This window comes from Oryzias melastigma, unplaced genomic scaffold (genome assembly GCF_002922805.2).
Source record: "Oryzias melastigma strain HK-1 unplaced genomic scaffold, ASM292280v2 sc00221, whole genome shotgun sequence".
In the NCBI taxonomy this organism is placed as follows: Eukaryota; Metazoa; Chordata; class Actinopteri; order Beloniformes; family Adrianichthyidae; genus Oryzias; species Oryzias melastigma.
Genome location: NW_023416883.1, coordinates 70,046 through 90,677, shown reverse-complemented (window position 1 = coordinate 90,677; position 20,632 = coordinate 70,046). Strand labels below are relative to the sequence as shown.

Below are 20,632 nucleotides of genomic sequence, written 5' to 3'. Positions count from 1 at the left end.
CAAAAAGGAATAAATGTAAGTAAATCCCAAAGGACCGCTGACAGAATCAAATGTTGGAATGGTTCTCCCCCAAAGGCTTCAACAATGGCTTGTACGATTCTCTCGAGCCGCCGTTATTAAAGTAGAAACTGTTTACATCCGCGGTCTCGTGGTAGAGGCGTGGAAAGAGGCAGACGGTTGCAATAAACTCACTCCTGATTGGCGACAGTACTTCCTGTAGATTCGATGACTCAGCTATGACTCAGACCAATCACTGAAGATGGGTTGCGAATGGCGGTATCCGTTTCAGGAATTGACGGTGAAAGCGGCGGCCTACTTTCGCGAGGAGAGGAAGTAATGCATTTCCAATAGGGGACCTCAGTGCTCGATCTGTCCATTAATTTTTACAGTCTATGGTCTCTCCAAATGAAGAGGACAGATGGGAGAGGGGGCGGAAGTTACTATATAAATGGTTTTAAAAGTCAGTCATACTGTGACATACTGTGACGCTCATTTTAAAACAGATATATAAAATTCATTCTTTAAAAATTAATATTTGTGTGAAATGGCCAAATGAAACTGGTGAACACAAAACGTGTTTAAGTGAGAATTGGTTTAATCGACGCATTTGGCGTGGAAGTTTGCCAAAAGACTGACAAAAAGGTCAAAAGCATCTGGTACCCAATTTACAAAAAAAATTAAAAAGAAGAGGATAAATGATATAAAGAAAAAGGTAACCTCTCATAACAAGGGACAGGAGAGGACAGGCTGTTGAATATAGTTTTGAAATTTTTTAGTATTATTTTTTTCCCGACTTATTTTTATGAACATCAAAGAGAGATATTTGGTTATTTTTTATTTCACAGTGTTTTTATTTTGATAAAAGGATTATGAATGAATGAAACTTTGATATCATATTTATATCTGTCTGTTGATCGATATGGGGCTGCACGGTGGCGCAGTGGTTAGCGCTCTTGCCTCACAGCGAGAAGGCCCCGGTTCGAATCCTGGCTGGGACCTTTCTGTGTGGAGTTTGCATGTTCTCCCCGTGCATGCGTGGGTTTTCACCGGGGACTCCGGCTTCCTCCCACCCTCCAAAAACATGCTTCATAGGTTAATTGGTGACTCTAAATTGTCCCTAGGTGTGGATGTGTGAGTGAATGGGTGTGTGATTGGAGCCCTGCGACAGACTGGCGACCTGTCCAGGGTGTAACCCGCCTTCGCCCATCAGTGGCCGGGATAGGCTCCAGCACCCCCGCGACCCCGAAAGGGAAGAAGCGGCCAAGAAGATGGATGGATGAATGGATATTGATCAATATTATATATATATATATATATATATATTCCAGCCCTTCTGTCAAACTTTAGAAGCCTTGGTGGTCCACGAGTGGCAAAGTTTGCCCACCCCTGTGCTAGGAGGTAGCTTGGGGTTGCTATAGCAGCTGCGAGATTTGGCAAAACAACCCCTGAGCAACTGCAAATATATAAAAGCCCAAAGCTGCGTTTACACCGAACATGATTCACGTGTAAGGGCCAGCCAGTTTCAATGTTAATGTTAATGAGCTGAGGTCCTCTTTGGCGAGGTCGCATCACATCAACCATTCAGGGACTCATTTTTTGATGTAAAAAAAAAATGTAGGCAGACACAGGGGAGCAGCTGTGGTATCAGGGAGGCAGCCTGCTCAGGTCTCGTGAACTTCAGGACATTTACCTTATTCAACCTATACGATATTATACCATGGTCTGGGTGAATACTCAATTCTGATTGGCTGCTGGGTGTGCATTAAAAAGTGATAATGCACAGTAATAACGCACACCTAAAAAATAAGTTCCGGTCACACAGACCAAACGTTCGATATCACTGTGCAGGCTTCTTTAAAACACATTTTCCTTCATCGTCTGGACAAAACAAGCAATAATGGATAAACTTTCTCTCTGAACTGATGCTTTATTTAACTTATTGTAGCGACCAGCATTTATATTCTTCTCCTTTTGTAAGGTAAATTAATATTGACAAATTGGTTATTCTCCTTCTAATAAAACACTACTCGACATGAAAGGTGTAGTCTTCTGTTTCACCACAAGAGGGAGTTTCTCATTTTAGAGCAGCTCAGAAGAACGGACCTGCTGTGAAATGAAACACAGACAGAAGCTGATTGTGTTCTGTTTATGTTCTAGCTGCTCACTGAAGGCTTAACGTCAGAAAAAGGAGAAAAATATCCTAATTTGTCTGGGTCTTTCTTTCAAAACAGCGACACTTTACCGCTGCAGCTGAGGTCTGTAACGGCTTCCGGCTTCATGCCGTGCTCCATGTCACCGTGATAACAAACCGCATCACGGATCAAATAGTCCGCTTTTTTGTGAAAAAATGAGCTAAACCAAAGAAATAACAAGAATAAAGTACTAAATATTGATTAAATGTTTATTTATTTTGTAAATGACCATGGTATAAGCGGGATAATACCCTCCGAAGAGTGCATTATGAGAAATTAACGCACTTCACGGAGGCTTCGCGTCGGACGGTTTAGGCCTCCGCGTCGTGCGTTAATTTCTCATAACGCACACTTCGTCGGGTATTATCCCTTACATAATATTGATAATAATAATAATAAAAAGGTCCTCAAATTTTATTCTTGTTTGTACTTTTTCCCTCTCAGGTTACTGCGGAACATCAAGTCGTCAAACTGGGTCAAAGAGAGACGGAAACATCACAGAAGCGGCCGTCATTCAGATGGGTGACGTCCAGCCTGCTGTGACCCTAACAGCTCTTTTTAAATAAATAATTGTTTGTTTTCTTACTACACTTCAACATCTCTTTTGACTTTGACGGTTTGCACAGTTAAAAAGTGTCTATTGACAAGACAATAATACATTTAATCTGGTATTAATTAGCATCGTATGAGTATGCGTTTCTGTTACTTTCCTTCTTGGAAATGTAATTTTACATACAAACAAATTAGCAACTCCCTACAGTCACATAGCAACCCTCTAAACTACAGCAGAGAAAATGCCTGCATTGAGTTGTGCCTCACATTGGAATGCGCAATCCCTCACAAACTGGCTTGATTGCATTTCTTCCTCAGAGTTTACACATAATTGTAATGCTTTTTAAAAATATTGTATACATTCTTGACATTTTGATTACACGTCTTTATTTGACATATAATAGGTAATGTTTTTTAGTTTGTGTAACATTTATTTAGTGAGAGCTTGTTCTTTAGTTGTTGCTCACAAAGCTTAGTAGGAGTCCATTATTTTCTGTTTGTTCTGAATGCAACAATGGGGAAAGTAATTTAATTAAAACATATCTCAAAATGTAACTGATTACTTATAATCAATGGGACAAAAATCATGGATGACAATGCCAGACGAGCACATCTTGTAAGACTAGAAGAGGATAAGGAGGATTTTATGCTAAGGTCCTGAAGATGTTTGTCCTGGAGAAACAGAAGGAAGGACGTATGGATGAACTTCATTCACAAGTAAAAGTTAGACCAATGGGCAAATTCTGTGTGTGAGAGAGCATGCATCCTCTGCTGCTGTGTGTAGACCTGCTGTTTCTAAGCTGTCTGTAGAGGAGGCAAACTCAACAGCTATATATTTTATATTCTTCATTGGCCCAGTATGTATCTGCTATGTTTACAAAGGAATGCTGATACAAGATATGAAACGCAATCAGTAGTTGAAAAACATTTTGTGTTTGTGAATCAGATTCTAAAGGATTTAGTGCCTCACCAGCCACAAATACACCACTGTTATAGAATTTGTTTTAATGGTAAGTTTGAGGCTTAAAAAACTCCTTCACTCCCTTTAGATTTTTTTGAAAAAAGCAGAGCCAAGCTTCACGTCTTAGAGTGCACACCAACCTGCAGGACCACTTTGCCAATGTGTTTTCCCTGGGCCATGTATCTGAACGCCAGCTCCACCTGGTCCCTCTGAAAAACTGTGGTGTGAAGAGGGCAGACTACACATCCTGCTATGCCATCCTTTAGCAGCTGGTACACCTCCTCCCACTCTCTGTTGCCCTCTTCAAACAGAGCATCCAGCAGGATGCCATGAAACGATACGTTCTTGAGGAACAGAGCCATTCCTGCCAACAGAAGGATATCTTTTCAAGAATTCAGCTTCTACTTTTCAGTCACCAAAAGGTCTTTATTATGACAAAAGAAGAACTCTGTTTCCATGAGACCGGAACATCACAACATCTTGAACAAATTAATTCCCATATTTATCAATGACAGAGACAAAAAGCAATAAACATTAAACAATATACGAATTATTTTTTATTTTGTATTTATTTCTTTAGCTCTGATCACTAAAATGCATGTAAGCTTAATCAGTTATTTGCCTTAGTCACAACTGCCCTGATGGGTGGATACAGGCTGTCTGGGGGTGAAAAATTGGCAAACCTGTAGAGGAAATATATAGGTGGCTCGCACGAAATTTTAGAATTGTGGACCGCTCGGTGAACCCGTAGGGGAAAAAGGTTTCTTTGAATTTTTCCTACAGGCATGCTGCAAGCTGCAGCTCATAGTAATCGATTAAACAAGGCGTAAATTAAACAACATGGAAGAGTAAGTAATGGTGAAGTAGGTGAGAGGAAGGCCTTTCTTATAATGTTTTAAACCCTGCTCACTGCGCAAGGTCCCGTTATTGCTCTTCACGTGATAAGTGCGTGCTGCTTGTGTGCACAATGTGTGCTCTGTGTGTGCAAGTACTGAGAGACAGTAGAAACGCAGACAATCAAAGCGTAATTTGTGTGGGAGTCCTACGGGCACTTCCGCACCAGCACACCCTGTATGTGGAACATTTCACATGGTTAGTAAGGAGCCAATGCACATCTCACTAATGACTCAAGTGTAGCATTAGGACAACACACGACGGCATCCCTGCACATCAAAAATTCATGTAACTCTCATTATCCTCACAAATACTTCAGAATACATTTGTCACACGCACCACAATCGTACACTCCATTTTCATGACATCCCTTAAGGTGATCGCACATGCCTCACAGTTGTAGCTCTCTATGACCCTCTATGGACTTAGACAACTTAAAAACCTGCAGCACTTGTATGGGTCAACCCCCTGTATGGGTGCATGTGACTAAAGCATTACATTAGTTTCTATAAAATAAAAAAGTACACAGAAACAAAATGTTCTCCAGTGATATATATGATATTTTAATACTTAAGTGTGGCATAAAAACAAAATATAACAGTAAAAGGTGTAAAAACAGAATGACACAAGTCTGACCGTTTGTACTCACCAAGGGGGGAGTTGTTGGAAAGGTCATACTTCCCAATCTCCAGGAACCGTCCATGTCTGGCGAGACAACGAATACTTGCCTGCAGCTTTTCCTCAGCCAGAGAATTCAGCACAATATCCACACCTGAAACACAACACTGACCTTTATGCTCCAGACCTTTTCAAATTTCTATGCAATCTCAACTATTGTTTCCTAGATTACTTCCATCTATCCACCATTCAGCCTCCTAAAATGGATCCATCCGTGCATATATCTTATTCATAAACTCATGCATGACTCCATCCATCCATAGACCTCAAATCCTCTATGAGGACCAAATGGTTGAGTGATAAATTGTGCTCTCTCCAGCCTTTCTGAAGTCTGGCCTGTTTTTCTGTTGGACAGACCCAAAGTACAACAACAGCAAAGATCTCAGCATATTTCTATAGATGTGACTCATCCTCGTCACTAACCCTACCTCACCCTTTCTTCCAGAGGTATCCCAGCTATCCCTTCAAGTTCCTTATTGTATAGCTCAAGGCCCGGTCCCACAGGATTTAACGGCCATATCACGGGTAAAAAAGTTCAAAAATCTGCCACACGCGCTTAGACTCACCAAGTTTATGCATGCTTGTGGAATCGCAGTGATACAGACACTGGAGTCCATTCCTCTGCCACTCCTCTACCAAAGCACTCCCTACTCGCTTGTAACCGCGACCTCCCTCAATCAGCCGCTAAACAGCGGACAAGGCGAGAATCAAATCCACAATCTTCTAATCAGAGGTCAACCATCCTGCTGCTGCACCACAGCCGCCCCCATGGTGAGTGGAAAAAGTAGTGGTCTTTATACATGAAATATTCATGAGTGAACCACGTTAAAACCATGGAAGACGTATGATAGGGTTATTCATACATTTATCTTATATTTGCTTTGTGTGATTTTAACCTCTTTTCTCTTTCTGCTCATTTGAGGTCGTGGTCAGCTGGTATCTGGAAGGTTGCAGTCATCCTAAGCTGAAGGCTGTCTGGAGGTTGACATATTACAGATACTCGAAGAGGCTGACGCCGACCTATTGCATTGAACTATGACATTAATGATAGTAGAACCAGTTTGAGGCTGTTTTTCCTTCCACACCTTGAGAGCAGCAAATGTAAATATAACTAAGACCGCCCCTGAAAGGTTATAAATATGGTAACTCTGGACCAAGATCTTCAGAGCGGGTGGAGATGGTTTGAACATTCTCTGTCTGTTCTCCTTGTGCAAGTAAAATCTGATTTAAGAACTGACCCCTCTCTTGTCTTCCTTTCAGAGAAATGTTTCAGGTTGTTTGAACCTAACAACGTACAAATAAACCACACAAAGATCAGATAAACCCACGCCTCATTGAATTTCTATACTCTAACAGTCAGATCACTGGGAAGGAATCACATGTGTCAGCATCATGGACAGCAACCACCGCGGAGTTTTGCGCTGCTTTTTTGTGGTTAAACAGTGGGATTTCCATGGTCAGCTGCAGTGCCAACCCCAACCCGGGGGTGCATGGGCTACTGCTGCAGCTGGGGTGGTAACATGAGAAGAACCTGGTGCGCATTCAGAGCCGCATTCTCTCACGACCCTGTATTCTGTGGAGCGGCGGGCACCCCTTCCTCCTCGCCGTAACAGGGGAACCCTGGCGGAAGCTGCAGCTGCGCGTTCAGAGTGGCATTTTCTCACGACCTGCATACTGCACGGTGCCCTGGGTAGCCGCCCAAGCATGCTTGCGTGCAAGTAATTTGTGCAGAATACGGGTCACAGAAGAATGCGACTCAAGGAGCTCCCCAGCTTCGACTTCTGCTGGGGTTCTCCTCTGCTCCCCCAAACCCTAGGCTGCATGGGCGGATCACGAGGCCCGGCGGCGGTTGCTGTGCATGGTGCTGACCCAGTCCTCTGACTGTTTACATGAAGAAATTTATGAAGAACAAGTTTATCTGACCTTTATTCTTACTTCTTTGGACTTTGATGACCCTCAACGAATATCTGCGCACATCGATAGATAAGGAACACATGAAACACTTATAAATAATGTATACAATGCATGCATCATGAAAGACCAACATTACATTCGTAAAAGATGCGCAGTGTGAGACGGCTTTTAAAACTGCAGCTAAAAATTACACACATAACAACTTCTTCACAACTTAAAGAATAGTTATCACTAGCTTTGCTGGTTTGTCCCTATGCTGTGTTCCTTGACATGTATGTAGTTTGGAAGAAAGGCTTACCTTTTCCTTGTGTTTGCAGAAGGATATGTTGTTCAAAGGAAGTGTCCCTGGAATTCGCCACAGATTCTGATGAGAGTTCAGGAAACCTCTGCAGAAGGTAGGCCCGCTTCTCTGCTGAGCCTGGACATCCCGCACAAAAGACAAGATCCACTTCCATGATTACAGACACATTTATTAAAAAGAAAAAAAGGAAAACTAGAGACTTGGTTTCTCTGGAGGTTTACAAGATGCAGTAGGACAAAAGCTAAAACGTTTTAATGCAAAATTGTAAAGGAAACCACTAAATAAAAAAATGAATAAAATAAAAATATCCTGTGTGTTTGCAACAAGGACTATGTTTGCACTTTGTTATTAAAATTTGAATTGCGAAGGTTTCTTTTACTATTTCATGATGTAAATGAATCTTGTTTTATGACGAGAGCAGGGCTGGCCAACCCTGGTCTTCAAGACCCACAACCCTGCCTGTTTTAACGCCCTTCTAACCAAATTTGCTCCTAATTTGTTGACTTGACTGATTCCACATCCTGATACACTGAACCCCTCTGTTTTAGGTCATCTCCGCCAGTCTAGGGAGAGCTGGAAAATAGAAAGAGTTGAAGCTTTTGAGGACCAGGGTTGGCCAGCCTTGGACTAGAAAGACTTGAGAACCTGTTCTGTCTCAAACTCTTTTGTAGTGTAATTGGAGGAAAAAATTAGACATTAAAGTTGACTGAGGAAATGGATTCTTGAAGAAGAGGAGATCATTACTGCAACCAGGAAACCAAGCATGAACACATCTGAGCACTGACCAACTGTTGTGTAAACTCTGCACTTCTGGCTCAGCGCAATGGCAATTGCTGCCTGGCCTACGCCTCCAGACCCTGAATGGATCAGGACACTTTCTTGGGGGCGGAGCCTGCCACGGACAACCAGAGAATAATAGGCTGTTGCGTAGACCACGGGTACCGAGGCAGCCTGCTCCAAGCTCCTACATGCAGAAACACACACAACAATACCATTGAAACTTTGAATTTGAATCCATTTTCTAAATCCATTTCATCCCTGTTGAAGTTATGGGAAAGGGTCCATCCCAGTTTAGGCGTAGTAAAGGTACACCCTGGATAGATCACCAATACATTGCATGGCCGCACACACATACACCTAAGAGATTCAGAGTCACTAATCGACTTTCTGGACTGTGGGAGGAGCCTGGAATGAATGAGATAATCCACACATACAAAGTCCAGTAAGAAAGGTGGAACTTAAATGAGAGAGGAGACAGCATGAACTACTATGTCACAAGGCCTAAAGAAGTGATTGTGTTCATGTGCATGGACATCACATTCAAGGTTACATTACAACAGCAGGTTATTCTACTTAACTGGGGCCCTGTGACAACAACAACAAAAAAAAAATGACATCAAACAAAGCTTAAAGTTACATATAAAGTATTCTCTGGTGAAACTTGGAGACATTTTTGGTCAACTAAATATGTTTGCTCCACATAAAAAACAGTTTCAAATTATATAGACCGAAAAAAAATATGAAAGCAACACTTTTGTTTTTACTCCCATCTTTTCTGAAAAGAACTCAAAGACCTGAAACATTTTTACCATACACAAAATACCCATTTCTCTCAAAAACTATTTATTCCCTGATCTGTCTAATAATCTGTATACAAATCTTTGACAGTGAGCACTTCTCCTTTGCTGAGATAATCTATCCCACCTCACAGGTGCGCCATATCAAGATCCTGGTCAGACAGCTTGATTATTGCATAGGTGTGCCTTAGACTGGCCACAATGAAAGGCCACTCTAACGTCCCGTTTAGTTGTAACAGAGGAGTTTTGGGACCTAAAACACGGTCAGTATCTAGCGTCACCACCATTTGCCTCATGCAGTGCAACACATCTCCTTGCCATATAGTTGATCAGGTTGTCTATATTGTGGCCTGTGGAATGACGGTTCACTCCTCTTCAATGGCTGTGCGAAGTTGCTTAATATTGGCAGGAACTGAAACACGCCGTCATATACCCCGACCCAGAACCCCCCAGACATGCTCAATGGTTGACATGTCCGGTGAGTATTAGGATGTTCTCAGCTTCCAAGAATTGTATCCAGATCCTTGCAACATGGGGCATTATCATGCTGCAACATGAGCATGTGATGTTCTTGGATGTATGACACAACAATGGGCCTCAGGATCTCGTCAGGCTCCAGCACCGCGGCTGTGGACTGCCTTATATCTCTTTTGAAATTCAAGTCATTCATTTGAGCCTGTGTTTGTGGGGAGGGGCAAAGAGGTGGGTTGGTTTTAGTTTTTCTCTTTTTTGTTTGTCATTTGGGTTCATTTTAAAACATTTTGAGCTGCGACACATGACAAGTGCTTTAATTAAATAACGATTGATCGATCGATCAATCAATTGTTCATTTCGTTAAATAATAACTAGAGCTGTCAGGCGATTAATCGCGAGTTAACTCTGGACAAATGCGATTAATCGCAAATTTACATGTGGCCTTTTTTTAAGGAAAACAATGTGTGGTTCGTGGCATTTAGCAGTTCTACATTAATTATGAAAACAAGAATGACAAAATTAATAATTTTCATCAGAAATACTTTATTTTGTATTGAAATAAACTTTCTTAACAATAAAAGGCTGTAACATAAAATGCCTAACAAAAGCCCAAGTGCAAGTGAAGGGCATTTTAAATTCAAAACTTCAATCAACGTTCAGTAAAATAAAATAAAAAACATCAAAAATAACATTTCCATAACACTTTCATGTTCATTTTTTGTCAGGACCAAATCTTTTCCTCCTCTGCTGAACTACAGTAATAAATGAAATAGAGATTTATCATTTCCAATTAACTTTTGTTTTTTAAAACCTTAAAGACTGAGAAAAGCGGGATACTCTGTGGATAGTTTGACAGTCTGTTACTGCCGCCGCGTTCTCTGGCTGCAGCTCGATACAACGACGTGCCATGAATGTGCCGGCAGACAGACCGCTATGCTGGGGTTGGATCACGCTTAAACCTCCAGAACATTTAAAACGTCCCCCCCGCTCGCTGTTCGGAACGTCGGCGGTCTGCAGCTCTCGGGAAGCGGCGCCGGACACGAGCCCGTACCACCAGACGTGGTACTGGACGCGAACCGGAGCCGGGTGCGTCAAAAAAATTGTCGGCGTCAAGCACGTGTCAGATTAATGCGTTTTTAACGCGACAAATCTGACAGCCCTAATAATAACCAAACATTCAGACTTATTTTCTATTCTGCCAAATGTCAATATAAAATCTGAAAAGGTTTTAAAATTAATGTTAAAGCTGATCACCACTCCATTTACTGGAGGTGAAAATAAAGAATGATGGTGTCTAGCTGCAGAAAACGTATAATATACGTTACTATAATAGGCAAACTTACAAAAAAATAAAAACAATTAATTTTACATGCATTAAAAGCATCATCACAGAATGAACTTACATTAAGTTCCTCAGGCCCAGTTTCATAATATAACAAAAGATGAATAATACAAAAGCACACACTTTTTTATGGTTTTGAAATATTGATGGTATTTTGTTTTCTTATCAATGCAGTTATGCTGTCTGACTAACCAGTGAGCTGGAACTTCCCAGAGGAAGCGTTTGTCAGCGTCCACAGCTGTGGCCAGGCCCTTTGCAGGGAGAAGCCCCATCACACGGCGACCGGCAGGATCACGACCGGAGAACTCCATGCCCAGCATGCACTGCTGCAGAGCTACATCTCCTGCACACATTAGCAAACATACCATCATAATAATCATCACTTCCGGTCAATTCGGCTCAGATCGTGTCACAGTTTTAGGGATCATTTTTCAGATCAGTAAAAAGTAAAAAAAAAAAAAAAAAAAACGGGAAAAACAAAAGAAGATAAAAGTCTTAAAACAAAAGACAGCTGGCATGACTGTGTATGAGCCAAAGGTGGTGGTGGTGGGGGGGGGGGACTTGTGAGGCTAGCTAGTTACCGCTAGCTTTGTGGAGAAAGTGTTTTTGTTAGCCAGGGAATGGAGCAGACTCTTCCTGGAGGGGACGGTTCTCATCTTGTGATGTAAGCATGTGAAAACCCACTCGTTTTGGGAGTATGGGAGGGGCTGCTGCTGAGAGCTGTGGTTTTTAGAGGATTACTCAGAAAGTTGTGAATGGATCAAAATACTGCTTTGGGGTTGTTTATAGTGAGGAATGAACAGCAAAATACACTTAAAAGCTCAAAAAGTAATAATAATGGATTGGATTTATCTGCGCTTTTCCAGACGCTCAAAGCGCTTACATTGTGCATCCATTATTCATTCACACCTCATTCATACTTGGTGATGGTAAGCTACTTCTGTAGCCACAGCTGCCCTGGGGCAGGCTGACAGAGGCGTGGCTGCCAGTACGCACCTACGGTCCCTCTGACCATCACCGGAACATTCAGACGCATTCACACACCAGTGGAGCACACTGGAGGTGTAAGAGAATATTTTTGGTTCAATTCTAATTCCATTTTCTCAGATACCTAATACAGTCTGCTTCTCGTTAAAATTCCAACTCAGAGAGTGTGACCCGAAGCTGTAACCTGCAGATGACCTTTTTCAGGCTTAGGAACAGATGTCAAAGAGCATTCTCCTGTTTTCCTTTCTCAAGCTAGATTGAATGTAAACATTCCCAAATGGCCCCTTAAATTACATCCTCCGTAACCAGGGGTGTAAAGGCATTAATAACATGTTGATCCCGAGACTAATGCAGGAAGCAGATGCCTCTGAGATAATTAACAACCAAGGGGGTCAGGACAAGTGATATGCAGCATTGTTTGGAGAAGGTTTGACCAGTCCTATAAAAGGCTTAGGTCTTGTCAGTTCGTTGGAACACTCTATGACAGAGCCTTCCCTACACGCCTCTGTGCACCGCGTGTATTTTTCTGATGTTGTTATTAAATACTTGTGTTATTCTTAAGATGTGTCTGCTCTTCCATCGGATTCAACATTTTTCCACAACACAGGTAAGTAGGGTTAAGTGCCTTGACACAACGACACTTGGCTGGCGGGAGCCGGAATCGAACCGCCTATCCTTCGATCATTGGCCAACCCGCTCTACCGCCTGAGCTGCTGCTCAGTTTTTTTTCATGGTGTGGACCCTTTAAAAGAAAAAGTTAGGTAACGCTTTATATTAAGGTGTGCTTGTTAAGTATTAATAAGATATTAATAAGCATTAGTAAGATGCTTATAATTTGCTTATATGCACTTATAAAGATATTAATAAGCCGCTTATTACACTATTATCTAAATTATGGCGTGGTATCAATAAGATATTAATAAGCATTAGTAAGATGCTTATAAGCACTTATAAAGATATTAATAAGCCGCTTATTACACCATTATCTAAATTATGGCATGATGTCAATCCAATTAATTATATGCTTATAAATACTTAATAAGCAATTTGTAAGCTACTTATTACAGTATTATATATTATCAGGTTAATGGGCCGGTAAGAATATGCTTATAAAGATATTAATAAGCTGCTTATTAGACTGCTATTAAATCGCAAAGCAAAAGGCCACAAACAATATGCTTATAAAGATATTAATGAACTGCTTATATTGCTTATTACTGATGTCTAATACCAAGTTAATAAGCCACTAAGAATATGCTTGTAAATGTGTTTATACACTGCTTATTACACTAGTTTGCAGTACCCTAATCTAAAGCGTGGACCATTTGTGTTAATAAAGAAAAAACACAACAAACACTGTATGAGAAGTTTTAATTTAAACACAAAACATTACAGCTTTAAACATGACACTCTCTTTTGCTGTTTAATTAGGAAGAGGCCTTAATATATTTTTGTTACTATTAATTTGATTGGAGGATGCAGAGAGGGGGCAGAATGATGACGTCATGAGGAGGAGACGAGAAACTCGCGGCAGAAAAACGTGGCTGAAGGATGAAGAAAGCCTGTCAACAAGTTTCAGAAACGGATAAATATGTTAAGAACGAACGGACAGTGAGTTCAGAATAGCATGTTTATGGTTTTATAAGTTTAGATGCACTTGGTGGGTATGAGCTTGCTAGTCAGCGCGACTTAGCTAACGTAGCGTACCCTGCATCGGACTGGACTTTGAGCCGCTAACCCAGCGACTGAAAACCCCGGGACTGCACGAAGACGATAGGAACCGAGTGAGTGGGACACGCGCACGTTCAAGGATTCCAGTTTGACTCTGGCAGGACCGTCAGAGTTCTTCGTCGTGCTTCGTCGTTGTGCTGCATCAAGTCTGCATCGGGACCTCATGACATGCTCTGAGGGAGTGCATTGAATGCATTCACACAACTAGCCTTCAGTTAATAATCAATTAAAAGGCTTTAGTAATTCTGGTGTCTGCTTTTACAATATACTAGAGGACAAACACATTTTTTTTGTCTGTTTGTTTGTTTTGTTTGTTTGTTTTCCCAAGAATGGGAGGGACCCTTAAACAGTAAAAAAAAAAAAAAAAAAAAAACAGAGACAATTTTGTGATTTGACTTCGACTTGTAACCTTAGACTTGGGACTTGACTTGGACTTGCCCTCAGAGACTTGTGTACAACTTTGCCTTGAAGTCACTAACCACACAGTTGGCACAAACTGGATGTTTTGTTTTACCAAGTCATTATTTAAAGAGTTAAACAGCAAAAGAGAGTGTCATGTTTAAAGCTGTAATGTTTTGTGTTTAAATTAAAACTTCTCATACAGTGTTTGTTGTGTTTTTTCTTTATTAACACAAATGGTCCACGCTTTAGATTAGGGTACTGCAAACTAGTGTAATAAGCAGTGTATAAACACATTTACAAGCATATTCTTAGTGGCTTATTAACTTGGTATTAGACATCAGTAATAAGCAATATAAGCAGTTCATTAATATCTTTATAAGCATATTGTTTGTGGCCTATTGCTTTGCGATTTAATAGCAGTCTAATAAGCAGCTTATTAATATCTTTATAAGCATATTCTTACCGGCCCATTAACCTGATACTATATAATACAGTAATAAGTAGCTTACAAATTGCTTATTAAGTATTTATAAGCATATAATTAATTGGATTGACATCATGCCATAATTTAGATAATGGTGTAATAAGCGGCTTATTAATATCTTTATAAGTGCTTATAAGCATCTTACTAATGCTTATTAATATCTTATTGATACCACGCCATAATTTAGATAATAGTGTAATAAGCGGCTTATTAATATCTTTATAAGTGCATATAAGCAAATTATAAGCATCTTACTAATGCTTATTAATATCTTATTAATACTTAACAAGCACACCTTAATATAAAGCGTTACCAAAAGTTAAAATCAAACTTTCATTATTTTTTGGTATTAATTGTAGTATTGAAACTAATGGGTGTTCATTACTCTAGAAGCCTGTTTCTAGTAAGGACCAGGCTGCTTTAAGACGCCACCTCCTGACCCCCTGGGGCGTGCATAGGCGTACAGATGGTGGCTGTCCGTCGTATTTGTCTTGCGTTGCAATAGCAAAGAAATGCTCATTTGATTTAGCATTTAAGCTTAATGCAGTGGCATACGCCAAAGAACATTCTGGTGAGGAATTCAAGAAACATTTTGTTCGGGACATTAAAGTATATTTGATTTGATTTGAATCTGCACAACATTTGGGGTAGATCAGAAACCAGAGATCGGCAACCCGCAGCTCCAGATCCACATGTGGCTCTTTTATCTCTCCATGGAGGCTCTTTGGTCAAACATAAAATAAGTAAATATTAAGTAAATAAATAAAACAAATAAACAAAGCCTGAAAACTAAGACTATCAAGATCCAACCCCCAACTAAAATAACAAAACCCAGCAGTGTAAGACTGCTGAGGAAAGGAGGGGAAAAAGAACAAAAAAAGAAAAGAATAAAATAAAATAGCAATTTTTTAAAGTGAGGATTACTTAATTAGCATTTAATGAGTTAAATGTATAAATTGATGTCTGAGGTTCACATAGATGATAAACTATGTATGTTTTTACATCATGTTGACCTGAAGACGTCTTGTTTGATCAACTCTACCTCCAGAATGAACAGATTTTATATAAAAGCAAAACTTTGGTAACAAGTTTGATCTTTTATGAGTTAAAAGGACATATTATCTTATGCCGCACAACATTGGTTAAAAAAAAAAAACACATTTTGATAGATGCTAGTTTATTTTTATATTTTTGCTTTTGTTCATGCCAAAAAATAATCATAATTCATATTTATTATTAAAAAAAATAATTCAAATCCAAATTTCTTCTAGGGTTTGATCAGTAGAAAACAAGCTCAAATGGCTCTTTTACTGTTAAAGGTTGTCGACCCCTGACCCAAACCAATGGTGCAAGCAGGTGGGAGATATGGAGAAGACGAGGATTTCTCATACAGAGATCGATGATGCTGATAAGAGAAAAGAAACGTTCACAGCCAGTGCTAATCAGAACAGAATACAATGTTCTCAACATTTCAATATATCCTGAAATGTCCATCCGGTGGTGATGTCTGCATTTTGTTGACCAAAACACTGATCTCTAATGAACGCTGGGCTCTAGGCTGACGTCGTGAAATGGGTAGAAGGGACAAAAGGCGGAACCTCAGAGATTGAGGCATTTTGCTACAGGGTATTAAGAGTTCACCAAAACAACTAAAACACAATAACTAAAACATAAATAATTTGTTATTAATTGTGTGCCAAAGATAATTTAGGATCATATATATGGGTATAGTTTACCCTGAAAAGCATGGCATAGGCCTTTTACAGATGCTGTGCAAACCTGGGATGGCATCAGGGGGAAGTTTGCCCGTGGCCAGCATGATGTCCCTGAAGTTGAGTGAGCTGAAGTAAACCTGGCACAGCTCCATGCCAAGGCTGCCACCTCTGAAGTGCTGAAGTGGTGATGTGATCCAGCGCAGGGAGGACAGGTCACCACGGGTCAGCACATTGACATATGCAGCATCAGTCAGCTCCTCCTTCATCTCTGAAAGCCACAGACACAGTTAAGGGGGCATCACCGAGATAAATATAAACTGAAGGATACATTGAAAAAGTTTTAGTCTATTCTAAAAGAGTGAACAGCTGAAATGATTCCAAATACTTAAAAGGGAAGTGCTTTAAGCTAAATTTGCCAAAGAAGTTGAATATTTTTAACTCTACGAATCCCTCTGTGGTTCTTCCAGAAACTTTCAAGAACCTTTATATGAATTTCAATCATTTCTTAGTGAGGATATTAATGGCACTTTTAATTTATGAAAGTGGATTATAAAAGCCACAAAACCTCCAAACACCTTCAGAAAACTTCAAGACAGAAAATTATTTAGACTTAAGAAAAAACAAGCAAATCATTTGGCATGTTTTGGGCTTAAAAAAATAAATCATTCTGCAACTTTAATTTTTTTAAATTATTTTATTTTTGTATATATTTAACATTTTAGGCAACACGTTTAACTGTGTTTCTAAAAATCTGAACTAATGACAGATGTCAATGATGGACTTTAAATGTGGTTTGAAACATGTTCCAGTCATTAGTAGCAGAAAAACTGAAGAACTCGCAACCAAAGACGGTGAGGATTTTGTGAACAATGAGTTTGATTAATTTGATTGAACTGGTGTGATAGAAGCTGTGAATAAGCTGCAATATCCTGAAGGAAGATTTAAAAGTTGCCATTCTTCAAAGAGTGTCTGGTTATGATCACTAATGGCTTTTTGGTCTCAAGAATCACTCCTCTTGACCTCTGCAGCCCAAACGTTGACGCTGTGACAAAGACTGGTTTTCCTAAGCTGTGCGTCGGTACCGTGGGGGAGGATCTGGTGTCTGAAAGAGCCCCAGTGCCCGTCTCTGAACACGTTCATCACCAGATCGCCCTGGAACAATCCCTGCTCAGCTGTGTGGTTCTGCTGGATGGTCGGTTTTGCTGAGGATCCGTCCAGGTTGGAGACAAAAATACAACTGGAAGAACAGTTTACATTTAGAAAATGTTGAAAGCTTGATTGTAAACCACAGATGCACTGTATCAGAAGACTAGTCTTAATTAATGACAAACCTGTAAATCATATGAAAGGGCTGTTAAAACTGCCAAAAATAGTTGAAAGCATAAACAATAACCAATGACACAAAAATTAAAAAGGAAACATGAAAACACATTGTCATGGATCAACCTGCTGCTACCCTCTCCAACCACCTGAGGGAGCAGTCACCTGAGTTTGGACCTCACCACCTGCCTTCACCTGGACTTATCATCTTCAGCCGTTTCCCACATCTCATCACTGCCTCAGTATTTAGTCTGGCTCCACACTGACACTCACTGTGAAGTATTGTTTGTGCCACCCTGCCTGCATTACCGAGCGGTTCTACCTGGACTTCTGTCTTTGACCCTGCTTATACTCTGACTGCCGGCCGCCTGCCCCGATCCTCGCCTGGACTCTGACTACTAGAGATGGAGAAATCAAAGCTTTCTGAACCACTGAACCAAAATAAACCAAATTGTATAGAAATGGTTGTGAAAGGGAAAAAAAACCTCATCAGTATGTTAAGTCATATGTAGCAATCAAACTTTTATTTTTAAAATCTGTTTCTTTCATAAATAATCAAAACACAATTTTGTCGCATTAAAATTTTGATTAAAATGTGTAAAGCAAATACTGTGTGTTTGGAAGATGGGTTTAAAAAGAATAAGTGATATCTTTAAAATACCACATTTCATAAAATAAATAGAGCGGTGAAATCATTGTGGAACTGCTAATATGTAAGCCTATCTACTGAATGTGTGCATACATTTATTCATATGAAAAAATGTTAGGTGCGTTAATCAATCTCTGATTTAAAATACCAGTGAATGAAATGCAGAGAATAAAATATCTGCGACCGACTCATCACGACTCTCTTAAGGCCACAAACACAGGATGAGTGAACGGACTTATTGAAAACCCCGCAATGAATTCAAAACTGCCGCGGGGGGTTGGACATGCGCGAGTGACGAAATGAAGCTTCATTTGGAAAGTCACGTGATCATCAGCAAACGAGCGCTCGATACTCCACCAGCAACATTTCAGCTTTGAAAGACTCGATACAGAGTCGAGCTACCTGCTCAAGCAGAACATCTCTCGCTCTGATAAAAAACTTGCTGCACGTGGAACCAGCTGTCTGTCTGTTTGTGACACATATGTAATAATAGGCTCATCAGCAGCAGGTCAGGAGCAGTTTTATCTGCTATCTTTTTAATCCTGTTTTTGGTTTATTCAAGAGAAGCTTATTAATTCCAACATTTAAGTATCATCTCTGTCCCTGAGATAATTGATACTAATTGTAGGTGCTTTGATCATCTGGAAAAATGCAGAGAAATCCAATTTATAATTTTACTATGATTAAACGGTTATGGTAACAGGGTAGTTTGCATGTTGCGGGACACACATCCATCCATCCATCCATCCATTTTCTTGACCGCTTCTTCCCTTTCGGGGTCGCGGGGGTGCCGGAGCCTAACCCGGCTACTGAAGGGCGAAGGCGGGGTACACCCTGGACAGGTCGCCAGTCTGTCGCAGGGCCTCAATCACACACACATTCACTCTCACATTCACACCTAGGGGCAATTTAGAGTCACCAATGAACCTATGAAGCATGTTTTTGGACGGTGGGAGGAAGCCGGAGTCCCCGGTGAAAACCCACGCATGCACGGGGAGAACATGCAAACTCCACACAGAAAGGTCCCAGCCGGGATTCGAACCGGGGCCTTCTCGCTGTGAGGCGAAAGCACTAACCACTGCGCCACCGTGCAGCCCTGCGGGACACACATTCCATAGTTAATATTATTTGAAGTATTTTGTCTTTTATAACAAATGTTCCCACAGGTACATGAAACACTGATGTAAAACAAATACCCCAAAAAATGATTTTTTGAAATAAATGTAAACTTTTATTTGGGGTTAAATTTGGAAATTGGGGGGGGGGTGGGACAAGAGAAAAAAAAACATTTTAGGGGGAACCACAGATTTCACTTGGTATTTTAGAACTATTTTTAAACTTTTTTTTTGTTTTTTGTAGACTTTGCCTGAAGACAAGTACATTGGGTCAGAAACTACATGTTTTTGTATTTTGCATTTGGATATTTTGAAATATGATAGTCGGGATGTAAAATGTCCTAATTGTGGATTGACCCATACACAGCGAGCAGGACTAACATGGACACCTACCGTATTCGGGTGCCTCCAGGCTCCTGCCGCAGACAGTTGACCATTCCCACCACACCACAGCACGCCTGAGAGGCTGTCAGATACACTGGCTGTTCAGATTCTTCTGCCAACAGGTTCTGCAGCACAACATTCATAAAAATATAATCAGCTGCTCATTGTGCACATCTCATGAAGAACAGATGCTCTTCTCAGACAGCAAATGTAGAACTATTGAAGCACATTTAGAATTGGTTATGATTATTTAAAATGTGTCTAGTATGACAAAGTTTGTCTAACAAATGATTAGACAAAACTATTTTAAATCAATTCCAAAATCAAAAAATAGTAACATCTCTTTAATGTTATTGAACTGTGAACTTAAATTAAAACATGCTGAGAAAACAAGGAAACATTCACAAAAGGAGGGCAGGTAGACAGTAAATTCACTATTTTCTAATTCTATCTTTTATTTTTTTGTAAAATCATAACAAATATAAAAAAAAATAAAGGAAAAACCTAAACAATGTTACTCCAAGTTATTGACACTTCTGTGTAATCAAACTGTCCAATTAGGTAGCAACACTGACTGACAATCAGTCCTACATGTTTTTGTGCAAGTGGAATAGAGCGGAATGGTTCCATCTTGCCTGTTGTAAAGGGCTGTTTGAATAAAGTTTGGTTTTAAAAAAAGATCAGAATGTCTTCATGTCCTAAAGGAAGCTTGTGTGGATCACCACCTGCACACAGTCAGAGACTTACTTTCAGAGTTTCCACCCACTGACAGTCAGGGCTGTCCACAGGAACCAGGACAGGCTGAAGCCTCGGGGACTTTCTGCGACACAGGAAGAGGGCGGAGCCATAAAACGACCTCCGGACAGCCACGACTACCAAGGAGGCTTCCTGGAGGACGCTCTGCCACTCTGCCTGCACATATCAGCAACAGTGAGAGCTGGTGAGTCATCAGGGTTTCAT

General features: G+C 40.4%; 1 protein-coding gene across 1 annotated transcript in view; it reads right to left on the bottom strand.

The window, feature by feature from the left end:
* Positions 1–20,632, bottom strand: part of fasn (fatty acid synthase) — a gene marked incomplete at its 3' end in the record, with an annotated part of 108,812 nt that overhangs the window by 25,191 nt on the left and 62,989 nt on the right. The window contains 9 exon segments of the mRNA XM_024261534.2: positions 3,846–4,069; positions 5,249–5,371; positions 7,490–7,609; positions 8,278–8,456; positions 11,078–11,228; positions 16,269–16,472; positions 17,287–17,441; positions 19,682–19,797; positions 20,420–20,595. Coding sequence (XP_024117302.1) covers positions 3,846–4,069; positions 5,249–5,371; positions 7,490–7,609; positions 8,278–8,456; positions 11,078–11,228; positions 16,269–16,472; positions 17,287–17,441; positions 19,682–19,797; positions 20,420–20,595 — 1,448 coding nt within the window.